Source organism: Rousettus aegyptiacus, unplaced genomic scaffold, assembly GCF_014176215.1.
Source record: "Rousettus aegyptiacus isolate mRouAeg1 unplaced genomic scaffold, mRouAeg1.p scaffold_m13_p_3, whole genome shotgun sequence".
NCBI lineage: Eukaryota > Metazoa > Chordata > Mammalia > Chiroptera > Pteropodidae > Rousettus > Rousettus aegyptiacus.
This window is the reverse complement of record NW_023416306.1, coordinates 134,161,523-134,179,536: the sequence shown is the minus strand read 5'-3', so window position 1 is coordinate 134,179,536 and position 18,014 is coordinate 134,161,523. Positions and strand designations below refer to the sequence as shown.

At 33.9% G+C, this 18,014-nt stretch overlaps 2 protein-coding genes across 3 annotated transcripts in view; both read right to left on the bottom strand.

Annotated features, from left to right (window-relative positions):
• The window catches only part of LOC107508934 (IQ domain-containing protein H), a 142,934-nt gene that overhangs the window by 100,913 nt on the left and 24,007 nt on the right, over positions 1-18,014 (bottom strand). The window contains exons 2-3 of one of the 2 annotated variants that reach the window (XM_036217873.1): positions 11,673-11,801; positions 402-478 (exon numbers count right to left, since the gene is read on the bottom strand). In XM_036217873.1, coding sequence (XP_036073766.1) covers positions 402-478; positions 11,673-11,790 — 195 coding nt within the window. In that variant the 5' untranslated portion in view covers positions 11,791-11,801. Of the gene's footprint in view, positions 1-401; positions 479-11,672; positions 11,879-18,014 lie in introns of those variants that run through there. The other variant, XM_016140991.2, reaches the window with a different exon arrangement.
• Positions 11,725-18,014, bottom strand: part of LOC107508932 (IQ domain-containing protein H-like) — a 59,927-nt gene continuing 53,637 nt past the window's right edge. Inside the window, exon 6 of the mRNA XM_016140988.2 lies at positions 11,725-11,801. Coding sequence (XP_015996474.1) covers positions 11,793-11,801 — 9 coding nt within the window. The 3' untranslated portion in view covers positions 11,725-11,792. The remainder of the gene's footprint in view (positions 11,802-18,014) is intronic.

Below are 18,014 nucleotides of genomic sequence, written 5' to 3'. Positions count from 1 at the left end.
TCTCCTTCCCTATCCAAAGCTGGAGAGCTTGCTTTTTCATCTTATACTTAAAGACAAATGAAATACAACAAACCTCACAATAACATACCCTATGCAACACAAATTTGGGCATAAAGCAATAGCTGTTATATTCCGGACTCTTGGACTCTAGTGGTATAGGTTAACCCAATCATTTAATCTCTCAATAATTTGGCATGATTGAATTTTTTAGACCCCACTGATAATGTCATAGTGGAGTTTACTTGTATAACAATCCCCGCTTTGTGAAATCAAATGCATTCCAGCAATGGCTGAGGAAGTATTTATTTCTATGTGAAATGTTCAATACTATAACGTGTGTATAACCAAAAATCTCGCTGAGAATATTATGAAAAAGAACAATTGGCTAGGAATATGAATACCTTTGATTTTTGTTTCTTGGGACGGAGCTTCACGTCTTCTGGAGTCAGCTGTGGTTTCTCAGTTGTAGCAAAAGGGGCTGTGGATGGAGATGGTGGAAAGTTACTTCTTCCAGAAAGAGAGGCTGAGTCATTGGGTTAGCACTATTGGATTTGCATCCTTGAAAGTCAAATGGCTTTGTCACCCATTGACTATTTGCTACAAGTCTTCTCTGTAACAATTAAGTGAAACATTTGTGATCATTGGCTTCAGGAAAAAAGCAAAAAGCATGGGAGAACAATAACTGTGAGAATATAAGGTCAGCTTTGCAAACTGTTGAAGTGAAAAGACAAATTTTAAAAGCAGGAAAATTAGAGAGTAATATGTGTCTTCTAAAATATTTCATTGTAGGACTCCTTCAAATAGCCATATTCCCCAAGTTCATTTAAAAGGTAAATTAATATAACTAAGTATGATGGACTATTCTATCATATAGTCATTAAAAAAGATGATTCTAAAGAATTTAAATGGCTTGGAGAAATAATACAAGTGAAAAACACAGTAAATATTTTTTTAAAAATTAATTAAATCTATAGGCAAAAAAAATTTTGGAGAACATATCTAGTCTATAGCATCTCGTCCATGTGTAGCATGTAGCCTACATGCTAGACAATTCTTGGGAGAAAAATCACATCCCTCCTGATGCCTGGCATAAAACCCAACTGCCCTTTACAAACAGCCTAAGTCTGACATTCTCAGGGCTGAAAAATCTTTACACTACTCTTTCCGAGAAAGAGAACAAATAATTTATTTGAGTCAACAAATAATTAATTGAGTCAAAGAAATGAGGCTTTTTCAACTGACTTCCTTTTCCACCCCTTTTCTGTTAGTTCTATAGAAATAATCCTAAAATCGTCAGATCAAATACAGCAGCACATTAGTATACAATTTAGAATCTCACCTAAGGGCTTAGTTCACTCACATTGGCCTCAAGTGGGCTATAAGAAATATCTTTAGCCATCTCTTAAAAAGTAGCAGGAATTCCAGATTCTTATCACAAAAAATCACCTCCATAAAGGGGATTTGTTCCTTGTATCTGACTAACCCAGTTTTACCACTTTTCTGGTTTCCCTGGCTTCCAGCTAGCCTCCCTGACTCCGAGAGTGCCCACCACCTTCTCTGAGTGTAGGCAGTTTGGCAATAGTGTATGAAGACTCCATTTTAAGCCTTCATTGTTTTGCCTTGACTTCTGTGCTCTTCTGATCTGTGGTCCACTTGGACTTGGCTCTACCACTTCTGAAAGCCAGTCCACACCTTGTACCCAGGGCTGCTTTGAATACACAGTCACCCATAAAGCCTGTTGTTCCTGTATCTGCAGGCTCAGTACATTTTAAATTTCAGGTTCCTGCAGCCAAATGATATGGTTACGTTCTTATGTTGAAACAAAATAGCAGCTGACAAGTTTTTAAGTGGGCATAATTTACAAAGGATTTTAGTAAAATTGTAATGAAATTTGGTAGGATAAAGATCTCAAAGATTTATAATTTCACATGGATAATCCATAGTTAATAGGATCTCTAAAAATATATATATTTAAGTTTTTCTTAGCTACCTGCAAAAATTCTATTACTAAATTATAACTTCACATAGTCTTGGATTTATGCGATATAGGTCTTTAAAGAATATATCTGCGTCTTTAACAAAACTATATTCAAAGGCACTGCAAATTTTGCCACTCAATTTCCCTTCTGGAAAAATCTGTATAAATTTTGCTAAAGTTAATGTCAGGGGGAAAAAAATTCTTGTCTTTCTGGACAAACCTGTATGCTTCTGTGGCAGTTATTGATATGTGCCTGCCAAGTAGCCATTCCCTTTCCTTCCTTGCTAATGTTAGGACCCCAAAAATACACCCAGCCTCAAGGGGTGCCAGATTTAGCTAAAAAAAAATTTTAAAGGACACATAGTTAAATTGTAATTTTAGATTAACAAGAAATAACATTTTAGTTTAAGTATACACTGAATGTTAAATATGTTTAATAGCCAACAGAGGATAGTTTTCATGAAAGGCTTAGAGCAAGCATAACTTTAACTAAATATGTTTAAGTTAGTATAAATATGTCTCAGATCTTAACCCTAACCCTATCTCTGGACATTCACTTTTTCAGCCTTTCTTGTAGTTAATGGTAGTTCTGTGACCAGTGAGTTGTAAGGGGAAGTCCATCCAGGAGCTTCTGGGAAGAGACTGGTACTACTACTTTCCCCTCTTCTTGCCTACAATATGTACATTAGGGCCTAGATCTGCAGGAGACATCTTAGAGCCAAAGGTGGGAAGCATGAGGATGAAATCAAACAAAATTAGGAGTGTGAAGCAGGAAGAGAGCCCTACAACCCTGTTGATCAGCACCACCAGCCCTGGACTGTCTACTTCTTAATGTGTTATGTGTGAGACAAATGAACCTCATCGTTTAAGCCATTGGTAGTTAGGGTTGCTGATATTTGCAGTCGCGTTTGCATTCCTGACTGGGACCCCTCCCTCTCTCCATTCTTGTTTTATTGCATGTGCTAGGGCCGCAAGGACAGTGTTCCATAGTGGTGGCAGCAGTGGTCATCCTTGAACTGTCTCTGCTTTCAGTGGAGAAACAATGCTTCTAAAGTTTCTCTACTAAGAATATTGTTAACTCAGGGGTTTTAGTCGAAGATAATAATCAGGTTCAGAAAATTCACTTCTACTCTACCCAGAGGTGTTTTCCCCCCTTATCATTAATGTTGAACTGTATTGAATTATTTTTTTCTCATTTTGGCACATATTGAAATGACCATTTTTTCTTTTTTAATCTGTTACTGTGGTGAAATACATTATTAGATTTCTTTAATATTGAACTGCATTACATTCTTCCTTGATCATGATAAATGTAAAAAATAAATACCTCTAACTTTTATTTAGAATGTTTGCCTCTATGTTCCTGAGATTGATCTCCATTTTTTTTTTTTGCACTGTTCTCATCTAGTTTGATATCTAAGTTATAGTAGTTTCATAAAATTAGTTGGTAAGCTTTCCTCCTTTTCTCTTCCTATGGAATAGTATAAAATAAGAATTACCTGATCCTTTAAAGTTGATAAAACTTGCCTATAATAGGCCTGAAGCCTTTTTCCCTCTATCATATTTTTGCGTGTGTGCATGTGTGCACGTCTGTGTGTCTGTTTACAACAGATATTTTTGATTACCAATTCAAATTATCTAATGAAATTATTTTCTTTACATTTCTTATTTTTTCTTGAGTTAATGTTGGCAATTTAGATTTTTCTAGGAAAATTTCATTTCATTAAAAAAAATGTTGGTATAAAGTTACTGTACTACTATTTTTAAAATAGTCTACATATCTGTAGTATCTCTCTTTCTTCATGTAATTAAGTTCTACTATCTTAGAAAATTTCAATATACAATACAGTGTTATCAACTATAAACTATAGTCATTATGTTTTACATGAGATCCTCAGACATTATTCATCTTATAGTTGAAAGTTTGCACCCTTTTTCCAACTTTGTACCTATGTCTCCCTCTACTGTAAGCCCCTGGCAACCTCTTATCTACTCTCTTGTTTCTATGAGTTTGACTTTTTTTTTTTTTTAGTGATACAATGCAGTATTTGTCTTTCTCTGTCTGGCTTATTTCACTTAGCATAATGCCCTCTAGGTCTAGCTATGTTATTGCAAATGGTAGGATCTCCTTTTATTAAGGCTAAATAATATTCCATTACATATATCAATATTTATGCCTATATCTATGTATATCACATTTTCTTTATCCATTCATCTATCGTCAGACACTTAAGTTGTGCCCATATCTTGGCTACTGTGAATCATGCTCCAGTGAACATAGGGTCAGATATCCCTCAGGATAATATATTATTTTTCTTTATATATATTTCAGAAGTGGAATTGCTAGATTTTTATGGTAGTTCTCCTTTTAATTTCTTGAGGACCCTCCATAGAGTTTTCCATAGTGGCTTTACCAGTTTACATTTCCACTATCGGTGTGCAGTAATTCCCTTTTCACCATATCTTTGCTGTCTTTTTGATGACAGCATTTCTAACAGGCATGAGGTGTTATTCCATTGTGGTTTTAATTTGCAATTCCTCGATGATTAGTGATGCCGAGTACTTTTTCATGTTCCTATTGGCTATTTGTTTGTATTCTTTGGAGAAAAATGTCTGTTCAGGTTATTGGACCATTTTTTAAATTATGATATTTATTATTTTGCTATTGAGTTGTGTGAGATTTTTGTATATTTTGTATATTAACCCTTTATCGGATAGTAGTCTGCACATATTTTATTCCATCCATAGGTTGCCTTTTCATTTTGTTGATGGTTTCCTTTTGCTGTGCCTCAGTGTTTTAGTCTGATGTAGGCTCACCTGTTTATTTCTATTTTTGTTGCCAAATCCAAAAAAGTTATTACCAAGACCAATGTCAAAAAATCATTGCCAAGAACTTACCTCTTACACTTTCTTCTAGGAATTTTATAGTTCGGATCTTATGTTCAACTCTTTAATAAATTTTGAATTAATATTTGTGTATGATATAGGATGGGGTCCAGTTTCATCCTTTTTAATGTGGCTGTCCTATTTTTCCAACATCATTTATTGAAGAGAGTAGTCTTTTCATATGGTATATTCTTGGATCCTTTGTTGAAAATCAATTGATCATAAAAATATGGGTTTATTTCTAGGCTTTCTATTATGTTCTATGGATATATGTGTCTGTTTTTGTGCCAATACCATACTATTTCAATTACTATAGTTTTGTAATATAGTTTGGAATCAAGAAATGTGATGCGTCCAGCTTTGTCCTTCTTTCTCAAGACTGCTTTTGTTATTTAGGGTCTCTTGTGGTTCCATATGAATATTAGGATTTTTTTTCTGTTTCCGTGAAAAAAAAAAAGCCTTTGGAATTATAACAGGGATTGTACTGAGTCAGTAGATTGCTTTGGGTAGTATAGCCATTTTAACAATAGTAAGTCTTCCAACATGGAACATCTTTCAATTTATTTGTGTCTTCTTCAATTTCTTTCATTAATATTTTGTTGTTTTCAGTTACAGACCTTTCATCTCCTTTGTTAAACTTATTCCTAAATATTTTGCTCTTTTCAATGTTATTGTAAATGGGATTATTTCCTTAATTTCTCCAATAATTCATTGTTAGTGTAAAGAAATGCAATTTCTGTATATTAATTTTGTATCCTGCAACTTTACTGAATTCATATATTCTAACCATTTTTTTGGTGGTGTCTTTAAGGTTTTCTATATATAAAATAATGTCATCTGAATAGACAATTTTACTGCTTCCTTTCTGATTTAAATGCCTTTTTCTTGCCTAATTGCTCTGGCTAGGACTTTCAGACTTTATTCACTTTTATGTGGAACAAAAGTGGCAAGAATGGGCATCCTTGTCTTGTTTCTGATCCTTGAGAAAAAGTTTTTAGTTTTTCATCACTGAGTATAATGTTAGCTGTAGGCTATCATGTTATGTTGAAGTACTTTCCTTCTATATCCAATTTGTTAAGTTTTTATCATGAAAGTATGTTGAATTTTGCCAAATGCTTTTTCTGCATCTATTGAGATGATATGATTTTCGTCCTTAATTTTTTTAATGTGTATTGTATTTATTGATTTGCATACATTGAACCATCCTTGAATCCCAGGAATAAATCCCACTTGGTCATGGTGTATAATCCTTTTAATGTGCTGTCAAATTCAGTTTGCAAGTATTTTGTTGAGGATTTTTGCATCTATGTTCATCAGGTATATTGGCCTGCAATTTTCTTTGCTTGTAGTGTCCTTGTCTGACTTTAATATGAGGGTAATGCTTGTCTTATTAAATGAGTTTTGAAGTGTTCCTCCTTTTCCATTTTTTTGGAGAAATTTGAGAAAGATTGGTATTAACTTTTCTTTAAATGTTTTAGTATGCCGAGTTTCATTGGTCAAAAGGAAAATTTGATTTATCCTTTGACTCATTGGTTTTTCAGGAGCATGTTGTTTAATCTGCACACATTTGTGAATTTTCCAGTTTTCTTTTTACAATTGATTTCTAGTTTCATACCACTGCGATCAGAAAACAAGGTTGGTATGATTTCAATTGTCTTAAAAATTTATTAAAATTTGTCTTAATTTATATTTCTCTAGTGACTAATGATGTTAAACATTCATGTATCTATTAACCATCCACATATATTTTTTGGTAAAATGTATGTTCAAATCTTTTGTCCATTATGTTATTGTATTGCTTATTTTCTTATTATTGAGTTTTGAGAATTCTTTATATTTTCTGGATAAAAATTATTTGTTAAGTATATGCTTTGAAATATTAACTTCCAACTTGTAGCTTTTCTTTTCATATTTTTTAATATTGGCTTTCAAATGGGAGAATTTTAAATTTGATGAAGTTCAATATGTTTTTTTCCTCATAAATTATGCTTTTGGTGTAGTATATAAGGAATCTTTGCCTAACCCAAGGAAAGATTTACCCCTCTTTGTTTTATTCTAAAAGTTTTATAGTTTTAGGCTTTATATTTATTTCTACTATCCATTTTGGATAAATTTTTGTATATGGTGCAAGGTTTGGGTCAAGATTCTATATACATCTATCTTTAATTGCTCTAGCACCATTGGTTGAAAAGATTATCTTTTCTCCATTAAATTACCTTGGTACCTTTGTCAAAAATTATCTGACTATGTTTGACAAAATCCAGTATCTTCTTATGATAAAAACTCTCAGTAAAGTGGTAATAGAAAGAACATAACTCAATATTATAAAGGCCATATATGACAAACCCACAGCTAACATCATACTCAACAGTGAAAAGCAAAAAGCATTTTCCTGAAGATCAGGAACAAGTCAAGACTATTCACTTTTACCACTTTTATTCAACATACTGTTGGAAGTCTTAGTCACAGTAATCAGCATAAAAGTCGAGGCAAAACTAACCTTGATACTAAAACCTAATGAAAACATTACAGAAAAGGAAAATTTAGGCCAACTTCACACATGAACAAAAATGGTCAACAAAATATTTGCCAATGAAATTCAATAAACATAACCAGGGTGATATGTCACAGCTAATTGACTTATCTCTCAAATTCATAGAGAATAAATAGAGGTTTGGTGGGAGTGGCTAAACCAGATTTAAATGAGAATTAGAGTCTCATAACATAATGCAAAATGTCAGAGTTTCTACTGAATATCACTAACCATGCCAAGAACCAGGAAAATCTCAGACTGAATGAAAAAAGACAATAAATAGATACCAACACTGAGATGATAGAGATTTTAGAATTATCTGATATGATTTTAAAGCAGCCATCAAAATGCTTTCCCAATTACAGACACACTTGAAACAAATGACAAATATAAAATCTCAGCAAAGAAAAAGAAAGTCTCCACAAAGAAATAAACATATAAAAAAGAGCCAAACTGAAATTTTAGAACTCGAAAATACAATCCCCTAAATACAAAACTCAGTGTACGAGCTCACCAGCAGAATGAAGGGGACAAAGGAATCAGTGAACCATGAGATAGAAAAAAAATAGAAATTACCCCATCTGAACAAGAGAGAAAACAAAAGGAAAAAAAAAGTAAATGAAACCTAAAGGACCTGTGGGATTATAACAAAAGAACTAAAATTTATATCATAGTAGTCATAGAAGGAGAGGGAATAGAAGGCAAAGCTGAAAAAAGCTACTCAAAGAAATAATGGCTGAAAGCTCCCAAAATTTGGCAGAAAAGAAACCTATAGATTCAAGAAGCTGACGCAAACCCAAACAGGATAAAACCAAATAAAGCTATACCAAGACATAGTTAAATTTCTGGACATTAAAGAAAAAGAGAAAAAATTTTGAAAGCAAGCAAGAGAAAAATAACTGGATTTCTCATCGGAAAACATGGAGGCCAAAAGGAAGTGGCACAACTTTTTAGGGCTAAAAGAACCATCAACCCAGAGTTTTCCATCTAGTGAAAATGTCCCTTAGGAATAAAAGAGGATATCAAGACATTATAAGATTAAAAAAAAAAATGAAGACTATTTGTCACTAGTATACTGACACTAAAAGAATGGCTTAAGAAAAGTCTTTAAATAGAAAGGAAATAATAAAAGAAGGAATCTTAGAACATCATGAAGGAAGAACATAGTAAGCAAAAATATGGGTAAAAACAATAGGCTCCCATTTTCCTCTTGAGTTTTCTAAATTATATTTGATAGTTGAAACAAAAATTATAACACTGTCTGATGTGGTTCTAAACATATGTAGAGGGAATTAAACATGCAAGTACCATAAGTTCTAGCAATTATACTCCTAGGCATTTATGTTTATAGAAATTTTATACATAGTAGCCAAAAATGGAAACAATCTATATGTCCTTCAACAGGTGAATGGTTTAATAATTGTGGTACATTCATACAATGGAATAATAGTCAGCAATAAAAATGAACAAACTACCAATATAAGGAACAACCTAGATGATTCTCTAGAGAATTTTACTGAGTATAAAAAGCCAATCCCAGAGGTTATGCCTCCATTTATCTAACATGCTTGAAATGATAAAATTATGGAAATGGAGAACATATTATTGGCTGCCAGGGATTAAAGGAGTGTGGGGGGAAAGGGGAGTGGGCATAATTATAAAAGGACAACATGAGAAATCCTTATGGCAAAGAAATGTTTTGTATCTTGATTGTATCACTACCCTGGTTGTGATATTGAACTAGAGCTTCGCAATGGGTTATTTTGGGGAAACCAAGTAAAGAGTGCAAGGGGTCTCTCTATTTCTTAGAACTGTATGTAAATCTATAATTATCTCAAATTCAAAGGTTTAATTTAAAAAAAGACACAGTAGGAATATGAAATGCCAATCCACTGACTAGGAAAAATTATTTGCAATTCATATAACTGATAAAAGATTAGTATCCAGAATATATAGCGAATTCCTATAAATAACTAAGAAAAAGAAAGACAATGTACTTTAAAAAAAACAGGTTAAAGTCTTAACTCACTTTAAAAAGAAGATAATCAAATGACCAATACACATCAGAAAAACAGCTCAAATTTATTGGTAATCATGGAAATAGAAATTAAACCCACAAAGAAATACCACAACAGACCTGTTAGCATAACTAAAATTAAAAAACAAACTAACTTGAAATATCAAGTGATGACAAAAATATATTTTATCTGTAATTTTCATCTACTGCTAGCAGGAAAATAAATCAGTATAACCACCTTGGAGAACTGTTTGGCAATATCTATTAAATCTGAGCATATGTATACCCTAGGTCTCAGTAATTCTACTTTTTGATATGTATCCAATAGCAATGCATACAACGTGCATTAAAAGATGTACAAGAATGTTCATAGTAGTATCATTCCTAATAGTTCTATAACATAAACCACTGAAATTCCCACCAACAGTAGAATGAATACAAAACTGCAGCACATTCATATTCATTCCTACAGTCATATGTATTTTTCCTTGATGCCTGTCTTTCCCTCGCTCCTATCCAACAGCCAGTCCTCATGGCTCCACCTCCAAAACATAACCTGAATTTGTTCACTTCTCTTCATGTCCACTGATACCATCCTCTTCAAATCCACCATCATTTTTCACCTGATTTACCACAATAGCCTTTTAACTAGTCTTCTTGCTTCCACTCACGCTCCCCTATGATTCATTATCTGTAAAGCAGTCAGAATGATCTTATTAAAACAGAAATCAGATCACCTTATCCTCCTGTTTAAACCTTTCGGTGTGTTCTCATTATAATTAAGATTAAATCCAACTCCTTATCATGGTTTGAAAGGCTGCCATGCTGGTTCTGGTGTAGCCTAAGATGTTTAAAAAGAAAGAACCTAAGATATACTGAATGGGTTAAACAAATTAAGAGCTTATTTTCCTCTCACACAAGAGTCAAAAAGAAGATAGTTCCAGGTTGTCAGGGTACCTTTGCCAGACTCAACATGGAGTTCTATTTCCAGCATTTAGAGTGCTTGCCCATCATGTCCACATTCCAGCTAGTAAGAGAGAGGAAAGGAAAAGGGGAGACCATGCTCCTTCCTTCTTAAGGACACAGCCAAGAAGTTTCCTTTTCCACTTCTGCTTACATTCTTACTGTCCAGAATCTGCTCATATGGCACAATGAGCTGAAAGGAATCCTGGGAAATGTATGTAGTCTTTAGCCAAGCTGACATGTGCCCAACCATGACTGTGATTACTGTGGAAGTAGGGAAGAATGAATTATGAGGACAACAACTCATAGTGTCTGCTCTAGCCTACATCATGTTACCTCTCTCTACCTCTCCAGCCTCATTTCCTCCCTCTCTCTCCCTTGCTCTTGGCCCTCCAGCCATGCTAGCCTTCAGGCTCATTCCCTTCTTAGTCCTCAAGGCTTTTATACTTGTGCTATCCTATGTCTGGAAAGCTCTTTCCTAGATCTTTAAGTAATTGGCTTCTTCTTATCATTTAGGTCTAAACTCAAGCCTCATACATCTTCTGAGAGGTATTCACTGACCCTTCTCTCATAAGCGAAGTAACCACCTACTTATCACTCTCTAACCCATTTTGTTTTATTTTATTTCTAGGGCCTATCACTAGCTGAAATTCTCATTTGCTTACCTGGGATGTTAAGTACCATGAGAGCATGTTATCTGATTTATTCTCTATTGGATCCCCAGCACCTAAATGCTACCTCGGATAAAGCAAGCATTCAACAGATTTCTGTTGAACAGATGAACTAATTTAACCAAAACCCCTCATTTATAACTGGAAAGCTGAGACCCAAAGAAAATAAATGACTTGCCGCTAGGCAGTGGATTCCCTGATCGGTGCTTTTCTTGAATTCCCTGTTTTATTCATCCAGTGTCCTCCTCTCTGAAGTCTTCTTCTATTATTTCACCCTTCAGTAATCATTATTACGAACTCCTATAGCACTAGACTTTAACATTCATTTGGTTTTTAGTCTATGCTACTTTGTATTGTTATTTATCTTTATCATATCTAGTTCTCCCAACCAAGCTGCAAGCCCCTTAAAAGTCCTAACCTTCTAATGCACAGAGAACACTGGCCCCCAGTAGGTATTCTACAAAGAGACTAACATTATTTCATTCAGTAAAGTGAAACTCAGAATCATTATGACTTTCCTCTTGTCCTATTATTGAAGATAAGAATTGGATACTAGAAGACTAGATTTGTGTGGGAGGTGATTTCTGTGTATTCTCAACTAAGCATCAGGCAACACTGTCTTACCAGCAGTTGGAACCTTATGTGCTTCATCAAAATTATGCAGAGGAGCCGCTTTGGGTATAATGGGTGGATTCTGAAAGGCAATCTTTGCTGTTGGTGGAATCAATCCTCGTTCTATCATACTTAAAATCCCTTAAAAAGAAGGTTAGAAGAATATGAGTCTAACACCAAGCATTTCCCCAAAGACTGAGCTCTATAAATTTCACAAGTGCAACTTATTCTATTCATTATCTTATTTGTGAGAGTACATCTAGTGCCTTAATTCTTTGCAGGAAAAATAGCTACAGTGCCTGTTCATTTAAGCCTAATGCTCTAACCTGAGAATAAATGGCATTTCCACGGCAGTAATATGAAATAAACTTGTACTATGATCATTTCATTTTAAGGTAGAAATATAATTTCAAGGCAAACTAAAACTTCTTTATACTTATAACATTTTCAGTTATCGATACTATTGTTGTTCCTTTTAAAATTCAGAGAAATCAGGTACATTGTCTTAATAACTGAGATCTTTTGTTAAGAAAGAAAGTCTGTGTGCTTGAAACCATGCCTCTTGTTATAATGAGTCATATTTTATAAAAGTTATTTTTAGACATTTCTCATGTCACCAGAAGATGTGAAGGCCTAAATAGTTTACTTTAGTGTAACATGGTTAGTATTAATGCAACTAATTTACAATTCCTAGAACTCATACTGTGTTAGCATGGCTGGTGCCAAGGCTTTTTAAGGACAAGAGACATTGTTAAATAAATAAGCAAATGAATAAATCAATGAATAAATGAATAATTGAACAATGCTTGCTGTTAGGGGCAAAACTTCCATTAAGGTGGATCTATTGTATTAAAGCCAGAAGCCCAGAAACTCAGGAGGTACTTGACATAAACTTATGATAGGGCTTTAGCTTCTTGTTGCTCTCATATAATAAGAAGAAAAGTAAAGAACTCTGGGTCTCAGTGAAATCCTAGAATGCAAACTGTACCAAGCTGGATTAAGCTGAGGAGGTTGGCATACGTTCTAAGAGGGACAAATATTGCTTCCATTTGCCGTATGACCTCTAATGACTAGAGTATGTTGTTATCTAATAGTATTAAAGGAATTCAGAAGAATGACCACTGAGGGACTGGTGAGCTGAAGAAGACTTCACTTGTAAAATGATTCCACAGAGAAATTTTCAGCTTATTTACTGCAGAATCACCGGGAGCATGGGGTGGGGTGGGGTAGGGCGGGGGGACACTATTTCTTATTATAAATAGCAATTCCTGGGCCCCATCCCAGATCTGTTCAAGTTTCTGAGGTCAGGGCCTGGGAATCTGCATTATTGAAGCCTCCAGGAGATACTTATTATGTGCCTAAAGTTTGAGAACCACTAGAATTGAGGTCCAGTAATTTACATTTTAAATAAGTGCTCTAGATCCATTTTTTGTAACCATGAAATTTAAGAACTGCTGATCCAGGGTATAACTCTTCAAGTCCTTTTTGAAATCAGTACTTCAATTTTAATTTTTATAACATCAGATTTAACTGCTTTAAAATATTAAGACTAATTCTTTGTCCTTACAAATATTTTCCACCTATAAATATCAAATTCCACTTCTAAGAACTATGCCAGTTTTTCAGATATGTAAAATACGGCTCCTTCTCATTCAGTATATTTTTATTACTAGAGTGACTTTCATTCTCTGAAAATCCCAAAGAATATAAGCATGATTTTAACCCTTGCTTTAACGTAGATTGAAGCAATTCACTTAATTTTAGACAAAACACATATGTATATGCATTTACCATTGGAAGGAAAAAGTTAAGATTTTGGAATAAGCAAGAGAGACTAATAGATACATTTTCATCGAAATGCTGGAACTTAGGGAGATTATCTGACCCTATATTCACCTTTGCTTTGGTTAGACTATTTTATAATTCTATAGAGATTAAAGTTAGTTTATAGAAAACTGAAAGCAATGCAAATAATTCTTGTTCATACACATGCCGATAAATTCTGTCACATGGAGGAACAATTCTTTTCCCAACCCCCAAAAGCCAGTTTTGCATCTATTTGTAAATTTATTACAGCACCTCACAGCGAACCAAGCCCAAGCATTTATTTTCTTGTCTTCCACAGTTGAAGTCAAAGTGGAAACATAACTTCCTTGACTGTTTTTCTAATTTTAATATTACTCCCTATTAACTTTGTGTTTCGTTTTTCCCTTTGGTTCATTTCTGGCTGGTAAGTTAGTTATTCTTTGTTGGTAGCTAAAATGATGATCTATGTAAATGGATTAATGTCTTATAGAAATCTCTACTCCCTGTTGAGGGAGAGACAATAGAGAATATAGTTCGTTAGCCTTTTGTTTGTCTATTTGTGTATTTTGAGTTCAAATCATTAGGAATTTCATGCCCATAAGGAAGGAGAATAACTCTTTGATATGTGGATCATTAAGTTTTTGTGTTGTCATGTTTATTTTTTGTCTGTGGCTGAAATTGTAGAATGGAAACTATAAGCTTTCTCTGTAGCTATATGTGTATCTGTAACTCAGAAAGGCCTTTATTTCTCACTGTGAGTGAATATAGAATGTTTTTCTGTCTCCAAATGGTATTAATGAATTAGATTGTAAAGTTTCTTAAAGAAATTCTATTCTAATTGACTTATAGAGAAAAATAAGTGCTTACAGAAATGGAATACTGCTAAAATTCCTGGAAAATAAGGAAATCAAATTTCTAATACTTTAAATGTGCCTGGTCTCACCTCCCAAACTCAGAAACTCTCATTGAGTCTTCTTACTTTTAACTGGAAATATTGTTATTTGCATAGTTCCAAAAGAATCTGTTCTCCTTTTACTAGGATATAATTGGAAAAATCACTTATGCGACCAAGACCTGGAATTTCATATTTAAGAATAATGCTTATTAATCAGATATGATAAGTCACTTTTAAAGAACTAAGGTTTACTTTATGGTGCACTACCGACAAAGCCCTCCCAGAAAAGCTGGCCATGCACACAGTTCACAGGATTTCCACCCTTATAGTGATAAGGAAGGTTACTTCCTGGCAGGCCCAAAACTTCAGTATATTTTTCTAATACTTAGAAGAGAGGAATTTATCCAAATTTATAGGTCCTGCAGTTGAAATCTGGTTGACAGAGTTTTTTGGGCTTGATTTCCTAGCCTTCAGACAGTAAATAACAGAGGATTTTTAAAGTTCAATCTGACACTCCTTATGAAAATTTCCAGTAGAGCCAATTTGAAATGGCCTATATGGTCAATTAACATTCTTGCTGCCCCTATGTACAGAATCAGGCCAAACCTAATGAGACCAACTTTATTTTGTGAATAAGTTTTTGAGATAGTTTTGATCATAATGAAAGAAGATTGTAAGAAAAAAAAATTTTAAGTTTTGGAATAAGCAAGAGTTTACTAGATACTTTTTCAATAGAATGCTGGAGCTACCTGCCAAGGATTATCTGAACCTAGTGACTGACTAGGCTATTTTATAACTATAGAGATTCAGTTTAACTTGTAAAAAATTGATAATAATGCAAATAATTATATCTACAGACATGTCTTGTGTAGGAACACCCCTTTCTCTCATGGAAAAGCCAGTTTTGCATCCATTTACAAGTTTATTTCAATATTCTGGATTTACAAATGTGTGTTCTCTTTGGAGTCTCCTGTAAACAAGTTGTGACATCTTACAGACGCCCTCTTTTAATTGGTAAGTTAAAATCTTTGACATGTATTCATTTTACATTTGTATGAGTAATAATTTTATATGTTTTAAAAAAATCATTCTTTAATACCATCATCTTATTAAACTTTCATAACACGCTTACTTTATTGTTGAGTAGATTAGGAATTGACAGTTTATTCCGTCTCTTATTCAGCCAATATTTTTTAAGTGCCTAATATGTATCAGGAACTCTTCTGGGGGTTAGGGACACAGTGGTGAACCAGCGAGGCCTCACGGAGCCTCCAGTAGTGGAGAAGGCATTAAATAAATTCACAAATAAATATGTAATTACAAACTGTGATAATCTATGAAGGAACAAGACAGATGCTTGAAGAAATGACTTTTACAAGCAGAGGTAACGGCACTGGTGAGGGCCTGACATGAAGATGTGGTTGTTCTGATAAAGAAGAGAGAGAAGACCCATGTGGCTGGAGCGTAGAGAAACCGAAGTGAGATGAGAATGGAGGTGACAGCCAGGTCAGGTAAGCCCTGTTAGTAGAGTTTAGATTTTATTCTAGATCAGAAAACAACTTGCCAGAGGTCACGAAGAGCCTGAATTAAAAATGTGGCTTGCATACTATAAGACTTATATTCTTAATCATTTTTTAAAAAGCTTTCTTTTTGCATTTAGCAAGATAATTCAAGAAAGAGTGGACAAGTTTGCCCTGCATTTTCCAAAATGATTCTTTCTTCTGGATATAGTTAATCTTTCACCCCATGCCGAACTTGTATAGACCTAAGAAAAGGCTTAAATGACATTTAGAGCATCAGGAATACGTTAAAAATCTAAACGCTGTGTCCACATTTCTTTGGCGTGAGCTTTCCTAACATATGAATTACCTTGAACAATACCAGGCATATGGCAAATATTCAATGAATATATGTTGATTAATTGGCTGATTAATTACAAATATTATGGTAGCCATATATTCTCTGGCAGATAATTGAAAGATGAAAATGTAATTTTTTTTGGTCTGGACCAAGCTGCCATGTTTCTAGATTTACCTCTGCTTTGTAGCAATTTTTTTGTTGTCTATTGCTGAAACAAGCATTGATTGATTCATTCATTCAGTAACTATTTCATTCACACTAATTGATCCAGGAAGAACATAAGGTGGTACTAAAGCAAGAAACAGAAACTGCTGATATTCTTCAGTATTCTCAGAGAATAAATATTATGTAAACTAACTAAAAGCATACATGGCAAAGATTTCTGAACAATGATGGTTCATTCATAACTCGGAAAGTAATAGTCACAGTTGTAGAAAGATTAACAAGCTAAGAGACTTATAATGATGCTGGATTCTCTCAAGTTTTGCTATCCCTCCAGTGCCAAGTCATCACACAGAGGACACAGGAGCTATAAAATGAAGGACTCTGAATCTCCAGGTGCCAATAGAACCCTTGGGAACCAACTCTAAGTCCAAAATACCTCTAGACAACAGGTAGAAAGTGATATAGAAATAATTAAACACCAGCTCACTTGGTTATATTTTAGATATGAAAGGAGATCCACTTAGGCATTCTTTAATACTTCAGCTAGTTAAATTAAGTAGCAGGGATAAGTAAAGAGGTTATACTTATGATAGTCCTTAGTTATTCATTCACATTCATTCTTTTATTTGCTTATTTGTTCAACCAACATTTAGTATCCACAAAATGCCATATACAGTTCTAGGCACTGGGGACACTAAAATAAAGATAATATAATCTTTTGTTTAAAAACTGGATATCTACTAGCTTCACAAAGACTAGAATTCACACTAAGACATGCATAGTTTAAATGCTAACTACATCAATTTTGGCTTCATATTTCTGCATAACAATATTTTGAAATAAAAAAAATTTAAATGTTACCAGAGATAGCATAGGAAACTATCTGCTCAGAAGCTTAAACCTTTCTAATAATATCACTTAAGCACAATACTTTTAATATATAATAACACCAACATCTAAATCAATATTAAATCTGTAGAATGATAGATTTTAGAAGTGGAAGGGACTCTAGCGATCATCTAGTCCAATCTTCTTATTTACAGAGGAGGAAACTCAGGCCAGAGAGAGCATTTGACTCATCTGAGGTCACCCAGGAGAATTAGTGGCTGAACCAGAATTCAAACTCAGGCCACCAATCCCACCTCAATGCTCTTCCCCTTACATTCCTAGACACATGAAATGATTATTGAATCACTAACCTTTACTGGCATCCGATTGTAAGACTGGTAAGGGGGTAAAATAGGGATTTGTGCGATGAGAAGCAGGCAGAACTGTGAGGTTGGTTATGGTGGACCCTTTAATTAACTTCTGAAACTTCACCTAGATGATCAAAAATTTGTTTTCAGCAGATATTTTTGCTTTCAAAATGAACAGTTTTCTTGTAAACAATAAATAAGGTTATGAATACTTTCATTAAGTTTTAATAAAGTAGCAATATCAGCTCTAATTTTATTGCTCATGAGTACCCTGTGCTATTGTCTACTGTCAGGAGTTCGTGTAATTTAAAATAGTTAATTAAATCCAATTAACATGTTGTGATTTCCTCTATGCAAAGTCAGTACAGTAGTTAATAAAGGAACATTAAGATTTTGTTCAATTTTAATGACTACAATATAAAAGTGCTAAAT